General features: G+C 39.7%; 1 protein-coding gene across 2 annotated transcripts in view; it reads right to left on the bottom strand.

The window, feature by feature from the left end:
- vps53 (VPS53 subunit of GARP complex) overlaps positions 1-13,412 on the bottom strand; it is a 230,504-nt gene that overhangs the window by 148,277 nt on the left and 68,815 nt on the right. For both annotated transcript variants that reach the window (XM_072589817.1, XM_072589818.1), the window contains 2 exons: positions 2,145-2,223; positions 854-997 (listed from right to left, as the gene is read on the bottom strand). In XM_072589817.1, coding sequence (XP_072445918.1) covers positions 854-997; positions 2,145-2,223 — 223 coding nt within the window. The remainder of the gene's footprint in view (positions 1-853; positions 998-2,144; positions 2,224-13,412) is intronic.

Genomic DNA, 13,412 nt, shown 5'->3' with positions numbered 1-13,412 from the left:
CACAGATATACACAATATATGATACACACTGTATATAGAACACTGAGCATCAAATTAATTTGCTTGCTCCTGGCTTTAACTGAAACTTGCTACTAGAATGGGAACAAAAGGTTAACTACAATAAAGGACACAAGGGACACAGCCATTAAAGTGAGAATAAATAGATGATCCGATTACTGTTTAGTCTACTTCATGGCCTTTGACCAAAAACATCTATGAATCGGTCAACTTATATGGGTCCAGGGTGAGGAATGCAGGGTTGTCGAGTGGTTCCCAAATTCATAACAAGATCTTTCCTATTAAATTAACAAGGTCGTGTAAGCTCTACCTTCCAATTTGCTTTTCTTTTACAACCCTATATTACCATAACAAGATATATATTCTCATATTTCTGGAATAACAATTTAATTTTCTCCCTCTACTCTCCTAGAAGCACTAGAATCTCAGTACCTCAATCCACTAGCATTCTTCATACCAAATCAAAACATAACATTAAGATCGTGGAGAGCACCACATCTGAGGCCGGTCTGAACACTGCCCACAGAAGGCCCTTCCCAACACGAGTCACTGATTAGTGATCTGGAACAGCAACCATGATAAATATTTTCTTTCCCCCTCATGGTTTAGTCACTGAAATCTACAAATAATTCTGCAAGAGCAAAAATCTTAAAACTAACCTTCCCAAAGTATAAATACTCTGAAGTGCAAATCTGAATTCATCCAGTAAGACCCCAAATTTCATTCCTGTAAAAAATTGCAACAGTTCCAAATGCCAACTACAGAACAAAGAAGGTCCTTCTGGGCCTGCTAATAATTACTGTAAGCTAAAGTATTCATTCAACTTCATGCTTACATCTTGGTTTTCTTGGAACAGAACGAGGTACTCTGAAAGATGTTGCTTAGTAAACTTTTTAATGATTTCTTGTTTAATTTTGGGATCCAGCACATTGGCAACAAGGCAGGCATCTCGTAGTACGTTACTTGGACCCGCTGGTCTCTGCAAAGATGAAAAAGAAAATCCACTAAAACTTGCACACAGTAAATACAACAGACTTTTAAATTTACACTTCAATTATGGGTCAATTGTATTTCAGGAGGGACTGCCCTGGTGCAGAAACTGAACCTTTTTTCTCATGCTGTTCAATTATTTATAAGTGCATGATTTAACATGACTGCAGCTCAATGTCACAAAACCAATTTTCATTTAGTACTGAAAATGCTCAACATTCATAAGGCATGATTCATAAAATACATTTTTTGTTCAATGTTTATGACTTGAATTTTCCCAAATTGAGGTAATGCTGAAAACCTTAAATTCAAAGGTCCAGCTCAATTGATCATTAATCCAGATGGTCATTAAACTGACAGGGAATACAATTTTAATGCAAACATTCTTCTTTTTAAAATCTCTCAAATCCTCTTAATTTTATCTTAAATTTCTTTTTCTCCAGCTTTAACTCCCAACAGCACTTGTCTGTATCGCAGAGACTAGATGTGCTGACTGTTTTCCCCAATCAACATGATCATTGAAGGTGCCTATGGATATTCACTGGTGACTTCCTCCTTTCTATGTAGGAAAATAATGTGGCTTCCCATAAAACCAGAAATAAGAAAATTTAATGAGTGAAACATCATAATACAATCTTGGCATAGAACAAACTAGGTTGTGCTTTTGTAAAAATTGTTTCCCTTGTTGTGGTGACCAGGGCATATTTTGGTTTGAAAATCACTTCCGTCTTCTTTATTATGATGACAATAATTAGTCATAAGAGGCAAGATATACTAGAAATCTATTGAAGGTGGTCAGCATTTCAAAATAGGAAAGATTGATTTGCATTTTCAGTGAGACTTTTCAGAACTGTACAGGGATCTTCATTTTATGTTGACCTATTTTCAGCTGCCAAGAGACTGGATGAAAATAGCTGCGTTTTCTGTTTTGTTTCATATGCAATATTTTTCTTGTTTATTTACATTGGACAAGGATCTGGGAGAAAATCAACAATTCATTTTCTGTACTAATATCAAGTATTTAGCAGCACAATGTACAGAAAGTCACACTAACAGAAAATGGAGATGGGTGTTCAAACATTATCAAATTAATGGGCAGAGTATGAAAGAACTAAACTTTAGTAGGACATTCTCACCTTTGACCCCTGAGATGGAAACGCTTCTTCAAAATCTGCCAAGATCTGCTGTCCCAACTCAGTCTGAGCAGCTCGCACCCTAACAAAACAAAATCAGAATTTCCTGAAGTTCTATATTGCAGCTGTGAAAATAAATGGATATTAAACTGAGTTCTGCACACTCAAAACGACACCCGACTTGATTGATAGAGATAGCACCAGCAATAAAGAACAAATTATTGCTATTTAGTTTATTTTCTTCTTGTTATTAATTGGCTTGGTTGTTGCATTTATCCATGCAAACAGCTCGTTGGTGTTAAGCACTTTTTAAGAAGTCCTTAGCATGTGAATGCTGTAATACATGATTTATTTACTTTAGGAGGACTATTTTATTTCATACAGTGTCAACTGTGACACATTCGGTTGCATTCTTAATTCTCAGATGGTTACAGGTTTAAGTTCCACTCCAGAAAGTTGAACACAAAATCTAGGCTAACACATTAGTGCATTATTGAAGGAGTGCTGCACTGTTAAAGGTGCTGTCTTTTAGATGGGCATAAAAGATCACTTCTCAATTAAAGAAGAACAGGGAGTACTCCTTGATGTGCCGACAATGTCTATTCATCAACTGACATCACAAAAACACTAGTATCTGTTCTTTGGCACATTATTACTGTCAGTGGGACCTTGTGTGCCCAAATTAGCTGCCATGTATCTTATTGCGGTTGGGCTTGAAAAGTACTCCACAGCTGTAATAAATCACAAAAAGCTAGGAGCCAAGTTCAGCAGGTAATAGGGAAAGCAAGTGGAATGTTGGGCTTTATTTCAAAGGGAAGAGAGAATAAAAATAGGGAAGTTTTGCTAAAATTATGCAAGGCACAGCTGGAAAACGTGAACAGTTTTGGTCCTCTTCTCCAAGAGAAGATATACTGGCAGCAGTCCAGAGAAGGTTCGCTAGCTCAGACCTGGGCATGGAGGGGCTGTCTTATAAGGAGACATTGAGTAGGTGAGCCTGTACTCAGTAAAGAAGAATGAGAGGCTACTTTATCGAAACATACAGAATTGTTAGTGATTTGACAGGGTAGATGCTGAAAGGCAATTTCCCCTTGTGGGAATTAGAGGGCACCATCTCAATAAAACATGTAATCCATTAAACAGAAATTTGGAGAAATTTCTTCTCCCAAAGGGCAGTGCATCTATGGAATGCTTGACCACAGAGGGCTATTGAGGCTGGATGGTTAAGTATATTCAAGGTTGAGATAGACAGACTTTTTTTTAATGTCAGTATGGGAATTAAAGATAATGGGGAAAAGGCAAAAAAGTGGATTTGATCATTATCAGATCAGCCGTGATCTCATTAAATGGCAGAGCAGAATCAATGGGCTGAATAGCCTAATTCTACTCCTGTATCCTATGGTCTTATTATGGCACTTTTGACCATCCTGTGGTCTCATAAGAGAAGATCCTTACTTTTTAAAGGAATATGTGAAAGAAAGTCAGGGTATTCTGATGCTTAAAGTATATGACAGCAACAAATAAAACTGAATTCTGACATACAGCCCAAGAGAAATTCCACATCTATTTGGCGCTGTGGACAATCAATAAGCAGATTTATAACAGGAGAACTTGAAGTTAGATAATGGCATTGCCAATTTTTTTGCGTGCATTTGGAAGGCACGAAAGGTTCCACTCAAACAACACAGGATGGGTTAGACACCACATGAAACCTCATTAACCATGGAATGTGGATAGAGGTCCAAACCTGAATAAGTACAGAATGTTCCACCTCACATAGGCTTAAGACTATAACAACAACATTGCATGCCAAGCAAGCATACAGCGAGGTACTTGATTCAGGACAGTAAAATGCCAGTAATTAAATAAAAGAATAACACTGTTCTCTTCCTAACAGGATATCTACAATCTTCACTGGCAGTTGAGAAACTGAACCGTGCAGCATTTTGCTTCTGAAGTAGTGTTTTGATTAACTACATAATTTTGCTTTGCTTCTGCCAATTGAAGGATTGATCTCAAATCACATTCCAGAAAATTATCAATTGATAAAATGTTAATTATTAGGGTGAAAACACTGGCTTACTAGTTCTCTTAAAACAACTAAAAAAGGAACACAGGAACTTGAGTAGTCCATTCAGCCTGTCAAGCCTGCTGTTCTATTCAATTAGATCATGGCAGATGATTTATTTCAATGACATTTTCCCACATTATTGCTATATCTTTGATGTCGTTAGTCTCCATAAATATATCCATTTCTATCTTGAACATGATCAATGATTAGGCTTTCAGTGCCCATTAGGGTAGAGAATTCCTGAGATTTATCACCATCTTAGTGAAGTAATTTCTCATCTCAGCCTTCAATGGTCTACCCCTTATTCTGAGATAAAAGTCCCTGGTTCTAGACTCCCTATTAAGAAAAACCTTCCTATCTACACCCAACCCCTGTCATGCCCTAAGCACTTTGTACGCCTCAATGAGATCACCATTCATTCTTTGAAGCTGTAGAGAATACATTCCCAGTTTTCTCAATCTCTCCCCACAAGATAATCTGGTCATTCCAAGGATTATTCTGAATTTCCTTTGCACTTCCTCTTTGGCAAGCGTATCCACTTTAGATCAAGATCAAAATTGCACACAATACTCTAGCTGCAATTTCACCAAAGTTCTATACAATTGCAGCAAGGCATCGTTACACCTCTATCCAAAACCTTTTGCAATGAAGGTCAACATGCTATTTGCGTTCCTTGTTGATTGTTGCATGTGCATTCTAGCTTTTACTGACTTATTAACAGGGATACCCAAGACAAAGAACAAAGTGAACAAAGAACGATACAACACAGGAACAGGCCAGCAAGCTTGCACCCACACATAAATGCCTTTTTAAACTGAAAACCTCTTGCCTCAATGTGGTCCATGTTCCTCTGTTCCCTGCCTGTTCATGTATCAGTCAATACGTCTCTTAAATGTTACTATTGTAGTATCTGCTTCTAACACCATCTCTGGCAGTGAATTTCCAGGTACTTACCACCCTCTGTAGAAAGAAAAGTGTCTACATCTCCTTGCAATTTTCCCCTTTTATCTTAAACATATACCCCCTTAGTAATTGACATTTCTACACTGGGAAAAAACCTCTATCTATTCTATCCATGCCTCTCAATTTTGTAAGCTTTTAAATCTCTCCTCCTAACTAATACCCTACAAACCAAGCAACATTCTGATAAAAACATCCCTGTACATTCTCTAACACCACAACATCCTTCTAGTAGTGTCGCAACCAAAACCATGCAATACTCCAAATAGTTCGTACATCAGCAAGATGACTTGACAATTTTTACACTATGGCATGACCGATGAAGGCACATATGTCATACAACTTCTTCACCCTATTATTGACTTGTGTTTCCACTTTTAGGGAACTGTGGACTTGTAGGCCTATATCACTCTGTATGTCGATGCTTCTCAGGGTTCTGCCATTTACTGCATACTTTCCTCTTGCATTAGACCTTCCAAAGTACATCACCTTGCATTTGTCATTCCATCTGCCATTTCACCACCCAAGTCTCCAGCCTATTTATATCCTCCCAAATCCTCTGGCAACTCTCATCACTGTCTACAGCTTCCCTCAATCTTTGTGTTGGCCACAAACTTACCAATCAGACCTCTGATATTCTCCTCCAAATCATTTACTTATATATATTACAAATAATGGAGATCCCAGCCGTGATCCCTACAGGACACCAGTGGTCACAATTCTCCAATCAGAAAAGCACCCTTTTGATGCTACTCGGTCTTTTATGTCCAAGCCAGTTCTGTATTCATCTTATCAGCTCATCACAGATTCCATATACCTTTGGTATTAGCCTACCATGAGGGACCTTGGCAAAAGCCTTGCTAAAATCCATAAAGACAACATCTGCCACTCTGCCCTCAATCATCTGTCACTTCCTCAAAAGGCATGACCTCCTCACACAAAGCCATGCTGCCTATCCTTACTAAGTCCATATTTTTCCAAATATAAGCAAAGCCTGTCCCTGAGAAACTTCTCCAATAAATTCCTTGCCACTGACATAAGGCTCACCGGCCTGTAATTTCCCGGATTATCCCAGATGCCCTTCTTAAACAAAGAAACATTGGCTTTTCTCCAGACCCTGGGACCTCTCTTCTGACTAAAGAGGATACAAAGATTTTGTACAAAGGCCCCAGCAATTTCCTCCCTCTCCATTCTGGGATTGATCCCATCAGGTCCTAGAAGTTTGCCTACCTTAATGCTTTTTCAAAACACCAAACACCTATTTTATATTGACATGCTCTACATTATTTAACATCCCCATCTCTAGCCTCAATATCCACCACGTCCTTCTCCTTTGTGAATACTGATGCAAAGTATTTGTTGAGCACCTTACCCACTTCATCCGACTCCACACACAAATTCCCTGCTCCTCAACATTTACGAAATATCCTGTCTGATTCTCTATCAAAAGGTATAACTGCATACTTATTCAAATTAAATGGCATCTGCCATGTTCTTGCCCACTCACTCAGCCTGGCCAGTTCCACTTGAAGACTTTTTTCATCTTCCTCAAGTTACACTCCCAACTAGATCATCTGTTAATTTGAAAATATTACAACTGGTCCCCACATCCATATCTTACATGTAACTTGCCACAGCTGTGACCCTAGCATTGATGCACAAGTAAGAGCTAGTGAACTTGAAAACAATGCAATTATTTAGTTTCTCCACCATTTCCTGGTTCTTCAGCATAAAATCATCCACTTTTGAAAGTTTGAGTGATTACCTTTTTTTTTAAAAGATGTGTCACAGAAGTAAAATCCTGCAACTTCCTTCCTGTGGTATATCTATAATACTTGGACCACGTTGGTTCAAGTCAGTTGCTTGACACCATTTTCTTGAGGGCAATTAGGGATTAGCAACATTCACATCCCATTAAAAGTAGTTTTGAGCATCTTAAAGTGACCGTGTTAAGCAGCCTGTGCTTCACATCAGCTCATCCATGCTCTGCCCCATATGAAAAGATGATGATCACTGGATCATCAACCTAGTTTCCAATCAACAAAAGTTTCTGATTTTGATTGGGACCATTTTGAAAAGTGCTGATTGGAGCACAAGGCAGACATCACAGTACAGCAAAGGTGATAGGGTAGAGGGTTAATTATCACAAGGTAGACAAATTAGCATAAGGCAAGGAGTGAGTTGAGAACTGTCATATCAATTGAAAAGTTATACAAAGAAAATGCCACGTAAAGTACAGATTAGCAGCAAGAACCTGTAAAGTTTACGTATCCACTAATTCCACTTCAAAAGAATAATCCAATGCCTCTGAAACACTTGAGGCATTCTGACAATGTACAATCTTCTGCGTCAGGTTTTGTTTTTATGAACAAAATCAGGTTTAGATTAGATTAGATTACTTACAGTGTGGAAACAGGCCCTTCGGCCCAACAAGTCCACACCGCCCCGCCGAAGCGCAACCCACCCATACCCCTACATCTACCCCTTACCTAACACTACGGGCAATTTAGCATGGCCAATTCACCTGACCTGCACATCTTTGGACTGTGGGAGGAAACCGGAGCACCCGGAGGAAACCCACGCAGACACGGGGAGAATGTGCAAACTCCACACAGTCAGTCTCCTGAGGCGGGAATTGAACCCGGGTCTCTGGCGCTGTGAGGCAGCAGTGCTAACCACTGTGCCACCATGCCGCCCACCAGATCACATAAGAATTCACCATCGATAAACACCCAATGCCACCAGAGCCTTGGCAGTTCTGAAAACCTGATTCAAGACTGGTACTGGCAGGGTCTCAAAGTGCATGAAACTCCCCAGCTGTAGGTTGTGGTGTTTATTCACGTGAATGCATGTTCAGCAGGGCACCACCTGGTCTTGTAAGTAATATAGTCATTTAGTGTGCTCCTGAAAATGTGCCCCTGATTGAGAGAATCAATGGCTGCATGCAGCCTGTACTTGTTTTGCGCAATGCCCTTTTAAGAACAAGGTGAACTGAGAAGAAGTCTGAAAGAGGGGCTCATTCAATCTCTGATTACAACATCATTAGGTTCCAAGAATCCCCATGTGACCTGAAGTTGCATGGGTTAAAGGGCTAAGGGTAAATAAAATGCTAATTGCAAAGGGATTGGGACAGCCAGGTTTTTTTTCTGTTTAACAAGTCAGATCACACTGAATTTGTGAAAAGAGGAGACAAGTAAACCTTTCTTCAAATGGAAGTTTGCTGTATGACAGTTCTGAACAGAAACTAGCTTATCTGGAAGTAGAACAGAGACTGTGTTTTCGCACTCATAGAAGTCTGAAATAGCAGTGTGCTGAAGACAAAAAGGACAAGGGATTATGGATTGGACAAGACCATTGCTGCTATTTCTGTGTTGCTGGAGCCCACAAGGCCATTAAAAGAGGTCACAGAGATTTTGGGAATTCATTGTAATCAGAAATATCGCACCTGAGGGGATGTTGGCAGACATGTACTTAGTCAATGAAGCAGGGCATAGATGGGATATGGTTGCTGATGAGTGCAATTTAAAGATCAAAATGATTGAGCAGGAGGTAAGACACCCTAAATAGCACAGAAAAAATTGCAAAGACTGCAAGATCGCACATGGCCTCACACTTGCGTGGGAAGTAATGTAAGTGCTTACAACTCTATGAGATGTAGCTTTGTTGTGAAGTAATTCAACTATGGGAACATTTGGTCAATGTTGACTTAGAGAGTTTCCTGGACCCTGTTAAGACTGAGGAATGTTAACTGCCAGGTCAAGCTCAGAGAGGAATGCTAGAACATAGGAACTGGGATAAACAGAGACAAGTGGTGAAAGCACCACAACTCACCAAGACTCCTGCAGAAACAGAAATAAGTAAGAAATATCTGTTATAAATGCGACCTTTGAGAAAAACAGGAGCTATCTCCATCTGTTAAAATTTTAACTATGTGCAAGCTTAAGAGCAGTTTGCATTTTAGAGGATTAAGGTACTTTTATCAAGTAACTTCATATGTTCTGCTTAATTATAGTCAATGCAGGATACTAAGGACTGCAGAGGTGCTTGTGTTTGACAGAAAATAAAATATCACTGGGGGCTGGTGTGCAGCACTACATTTTAGAATGCTTTAAAGAACAGTTGCTTGTTTTCAAAATGTAGCAAACATATGTGCTTTGCTTCTGTGAATTTAAAAGATGAGCCCTGTAATGCAGTTGTAGCTAAATAGTTCTTTTGGCTTCTGCCATAATTTGGACATCTATCATTATTTCAAATTTAAATAACTTTCTACACATTTCTGTATTTCTACATTTCTATTGCTTTCTATATGAGTGTAAGGTATAAAGTAGCCTAATTCAGAGATTGTAAGGCTAAGACCTGTCACATACCATGTTACACCTTTGAATTTGTTCCAAGTGCTTACAGCAACTATGAAAGACACACAAGCAACATACTGATAAGTCTCATCGTAAATGAAACTTCCACAGGCCAAATGTGTGTCACTTAGGGACTGGGGTGATAAGCCTAAAAATACAATAAAGATTTGCCATTACACTACACTGTGAGCTCCAATAAACAAATACCAAAAATACTTGAGACACCCTGTTAACTTAGAAGCAAACCAGTAAACTTTGAAAGAGGTTATTTCATGGAAAACTGACATCTTAGGAAGCAACTTGGAGATAACAGCGTCGACAGTAAATGACCTTCTTCCTCAAGAAACCAATAAGAGATCACACACCACTGAACCAAGCAGAAACTGACTGACGAACCAATCAGAGCTCAGGAACATGCATATGGCTGTCTCACAAAAAAAGTTTAATAAGCACAAGCCTTCAACAGCCAAGAAAATCCATGTAAGAGGACTACAAAAACAGTAAGCAGCACAGCAAAAAAAAAGCACCAAAGTTAGCTTGAAGTCATGAGTCACTATTCCAAAGCAAAACGGACAATTTCCACAGCCACATATTGTGTTCGCACTAACAACTTAATAAATTTGGCGAAGCTTGTGACAACATTCTTGTACCCATGTCATCCATAGCCAGGCTGAACTGAGGGCCTTAAAAGCTTAAAAAGTTAAATCTAACAGATCTGTTCATCAAGGGCACAAAGTCTACTTGCTTTAGCTAGAATACCCTGGAGGCGATTGATTTAATAGCTATTGCTGAAAATCCAAATAGCCAGTACAGATTCTTCTGACACTACTTCAATTTATGAGATCACACTCTTTAATCACTCCCAAGTATATATTATTCTATATAGTATGTAATGTGCTTTATGATATATAAGGGCAGCTGGTAGCAAAGTGGCATTGGCATTAGACAATAATCCAGAGACCTAGGCTAACGTTCTGAAAACTGGTTCGAATTCCACCATCTATTTGAATCAAATAAGACATCTGGCATTAAAAGTGAGCCTAATGGTGACCAAGTCATCCGTAATATCATTTAGGAAAAGAAATGTATCACCTTTACCTGATCTGGCCTACATGTGACTCCAGACCCACAAAACACTGGTTGACTCTTAAATGCCCTCTGAAGTGGGCCTAGCAAGCCAATCAATTCAGGTAACAATTAGGGATGGGCAATAAATGCTGGTCCCAGCCAGCATATCCAATGAATAAAAAAAAACTATATTTCTTCCCTAACAAGAACAATAATCACTACTTTTATCTTGTAGGACCTTGCTGTGATCCAACTGGCCACTTAATTTGCGTATAGGCATTAAATAATGCAGTTACTGCACTAAATGTAAAGAAATTGGGAACATCCTAAATATATGGAAAGCGCCAATTAGGAAATTCTGGTAATTCCAGAATGTCAGATTTAAATGCTGTGGCTGTAATATAATTAATGGTTTGTTATATAAGAGGGCAACAAATCTTAGGCATGCTTTTGAAACTTTTATAACCAGCCAGTGAAGGCTGGAATGAACTTGGTCTGCCAAATGGTCGCTTTCTGCACCATAATGTAAAGGCCTCATCTTTTTTCTTTCTTTTTTGATTGTGGACTAAAATAGATGGGTTTAGTTTTAAAAGACCAAAGGAGTTAGTGCAGCAATTGCCACCCATCTAAAACAAGTTACTGGAATTCATTGTGAGCTGTGTTTACACTGTTGCCTTACCAGCAGTGGAGAAGGAGAAATTAGACATCATGTGTGCCCACGGAAAGAAAGAGATTTGGCCAGGAACAGACTGCTGACTGGTTTGTACAACTGTGATCAGTGGCAGATACCAGAGGTCAGTAGCCTGGCAACAATAGATTGTTATTTATGCATGCCCACTACTCAGCTGCCAAGAAACAGAGTGCCAAGATTCACCAAATAGGGAGCAGGGTCTTTCTCTCTCTGCAAAGTAATTTGAGCTTGGAGACAGTTAGTTGTTGTCTACCATCATTTGCTATAAGTTGTTGCCTCCAAACAATGACTGAAACTGAACAATTAGTGTGCCAGTCCAGAGTGTTTGACAAGGAACTGTAAAGGCAGGCGGTCTGACAACAGAAGGTCTTAGGAAGAAAAACAGAGACTGCATCAAAAGGACTGATGCTACTGAACGGTGATTCCAAAGAGCTCTTTTATCCCCTTCACCCATAACATCAATGTTTTTTGTTTGTCTCAAAGGAGGTCAGTCAACTCAGTTTACCGAACAGTTGGCTTGTAATGCAGAATGACACCAATGACATGGGTTTAAATCCCATATGGCTGAGGTCACCATACACACACACGCACAAACTTCTCTTCCTCTCTCTCCCCAATGCTGTGTGAATGTGTAGAGGCTTTAAAAGGGGTTAGAGTTTCAACTAGTAAAGTTTTATGTTCATAATTCAAATAGCTTTGCTTATCTGTCACTGAAAAACTTGTTTTTGTACACTGCAGTTCTTGTTAAGTACAGGAGCCTGGTTTTTTTGCTCTGAAGTAGTGTTTTCTGTTAACCTGATTGAATCAGACAGGTAGATGGGGGACCTTGCAAACTTTGATTAAAACATTACATTTTGTGGCAACTCCAAGAGGAGTGGGACTTGAGAATCAGTGCATGTTCTCAAGTGGGTTGTGACAATAATAAATTGTATAAGCAAGGAAACGTGTGCTCTGATGAACTAGCCAGCAGTGTAAGAGTTAAGGTTTATAAACATCAGCATGGTAGCACAGATGTTTGCTTTCCGCCCTCTCCAACACTCAAGTCTGCCAGCCACATCTGAGATCTGTCTACACTAAACCACATCAATGGACATGGTACTTTGCAGTGGGAAAGGGACTGACAGGGGGTCAGATCAAATCCTTTTAACTTTTTTTTGCTGGTCGGTGGGCAGAGGGAAAAGCCTGAATTGCAAAATTACAGTCATAAAGTCCCACAGACAGCAGGCTTGTGGTATTCTCAGCAGCAGCGGTATTCTCTTCTCATGGGTTCCAGGAATAGATGGAGGACAAATGGAAAACAAGCTCATCTTTTATAAGCTCTTTAATGGGAGATTGGTAACACACTGTGGGGGCGGGGGGGGGGGGGGGGTATTGAATTAATTGTCTCAAGGTGACTGCATTATGAAAGCAGACAATGAGATGCGGAATTCTTCAATTTGTCAGAAATATTAGACAAGCTCTGACAACTGGCAGTTTAAGAATCAAGCAACATTATTCAAAAACTGAAAATTGGGCTCCTCCCTACACATAACACGGTGGCTCATTGGTTAGCACTGCTACCTCACTGCGCCAGGGACCCAGGTTCAATTCCCACCTCGGGCAACTGTATGTGTGGAGTTTGCACGTTCTCCCAGTGCCTGTGTGGGTTTCCTCCGGTTTCCTCCCACAATCCAAAGACGTGCAGCTTAGGTGAATTGGCCATGCTAAATTGCCCATAGTGTTAGGTACATTAGTCAGGGGTAAATGCAGGGGAATAGGTCTGGGTGGGTTACTCTTCGGAGGGTCACTCATCGGAGGGTCAGTGTGGACTCGTTGGGCCGAAGGGCTGGTTTCCATACTGTAGGAAATCTAATAACTACCAAGTTCGCCAATTAGAAATATTTTTCCTGGTTTATTAATAAAGCTTCACTGTGGACTGTTACTTCATTTAGTACAACAAAGCAACAAGATAAAGGCAGAGTGGACAATTAATATTGCAATCAAGAGAAAAAGGAAAACTGGAGAGGTTAGGGTAGAAGACAAGTTTTTTTGGAAAGCAAGGAAAGAACTGGACAGAGAATTTCAAAGGGTGGAAGTGAACAAACAGCCACTAACATAGCAAAGCAAAGTAGTGCCTGTGTGCAATTTAA

Source organism: Chiloscyllium punctatum, chromosome 19, assembly GCF_047496795.1.
Source record: "Chiloscyllium punctatum isolate Juve2018m chromosome 19, sChiPun1.3, whole genome shotgun sequence".
In the NCBI taxonomy this organism is placed as follows: Eukaryota; Metazoa; Chordata; class Chondrichthyes; order Orectolobiformes; family Hemiscylliidae; genus Chiloscyllium; species Chiloscyllium punctatum.
This window is presented reverse-complemented; position numbering and strand designations above follow the sequence as displayed.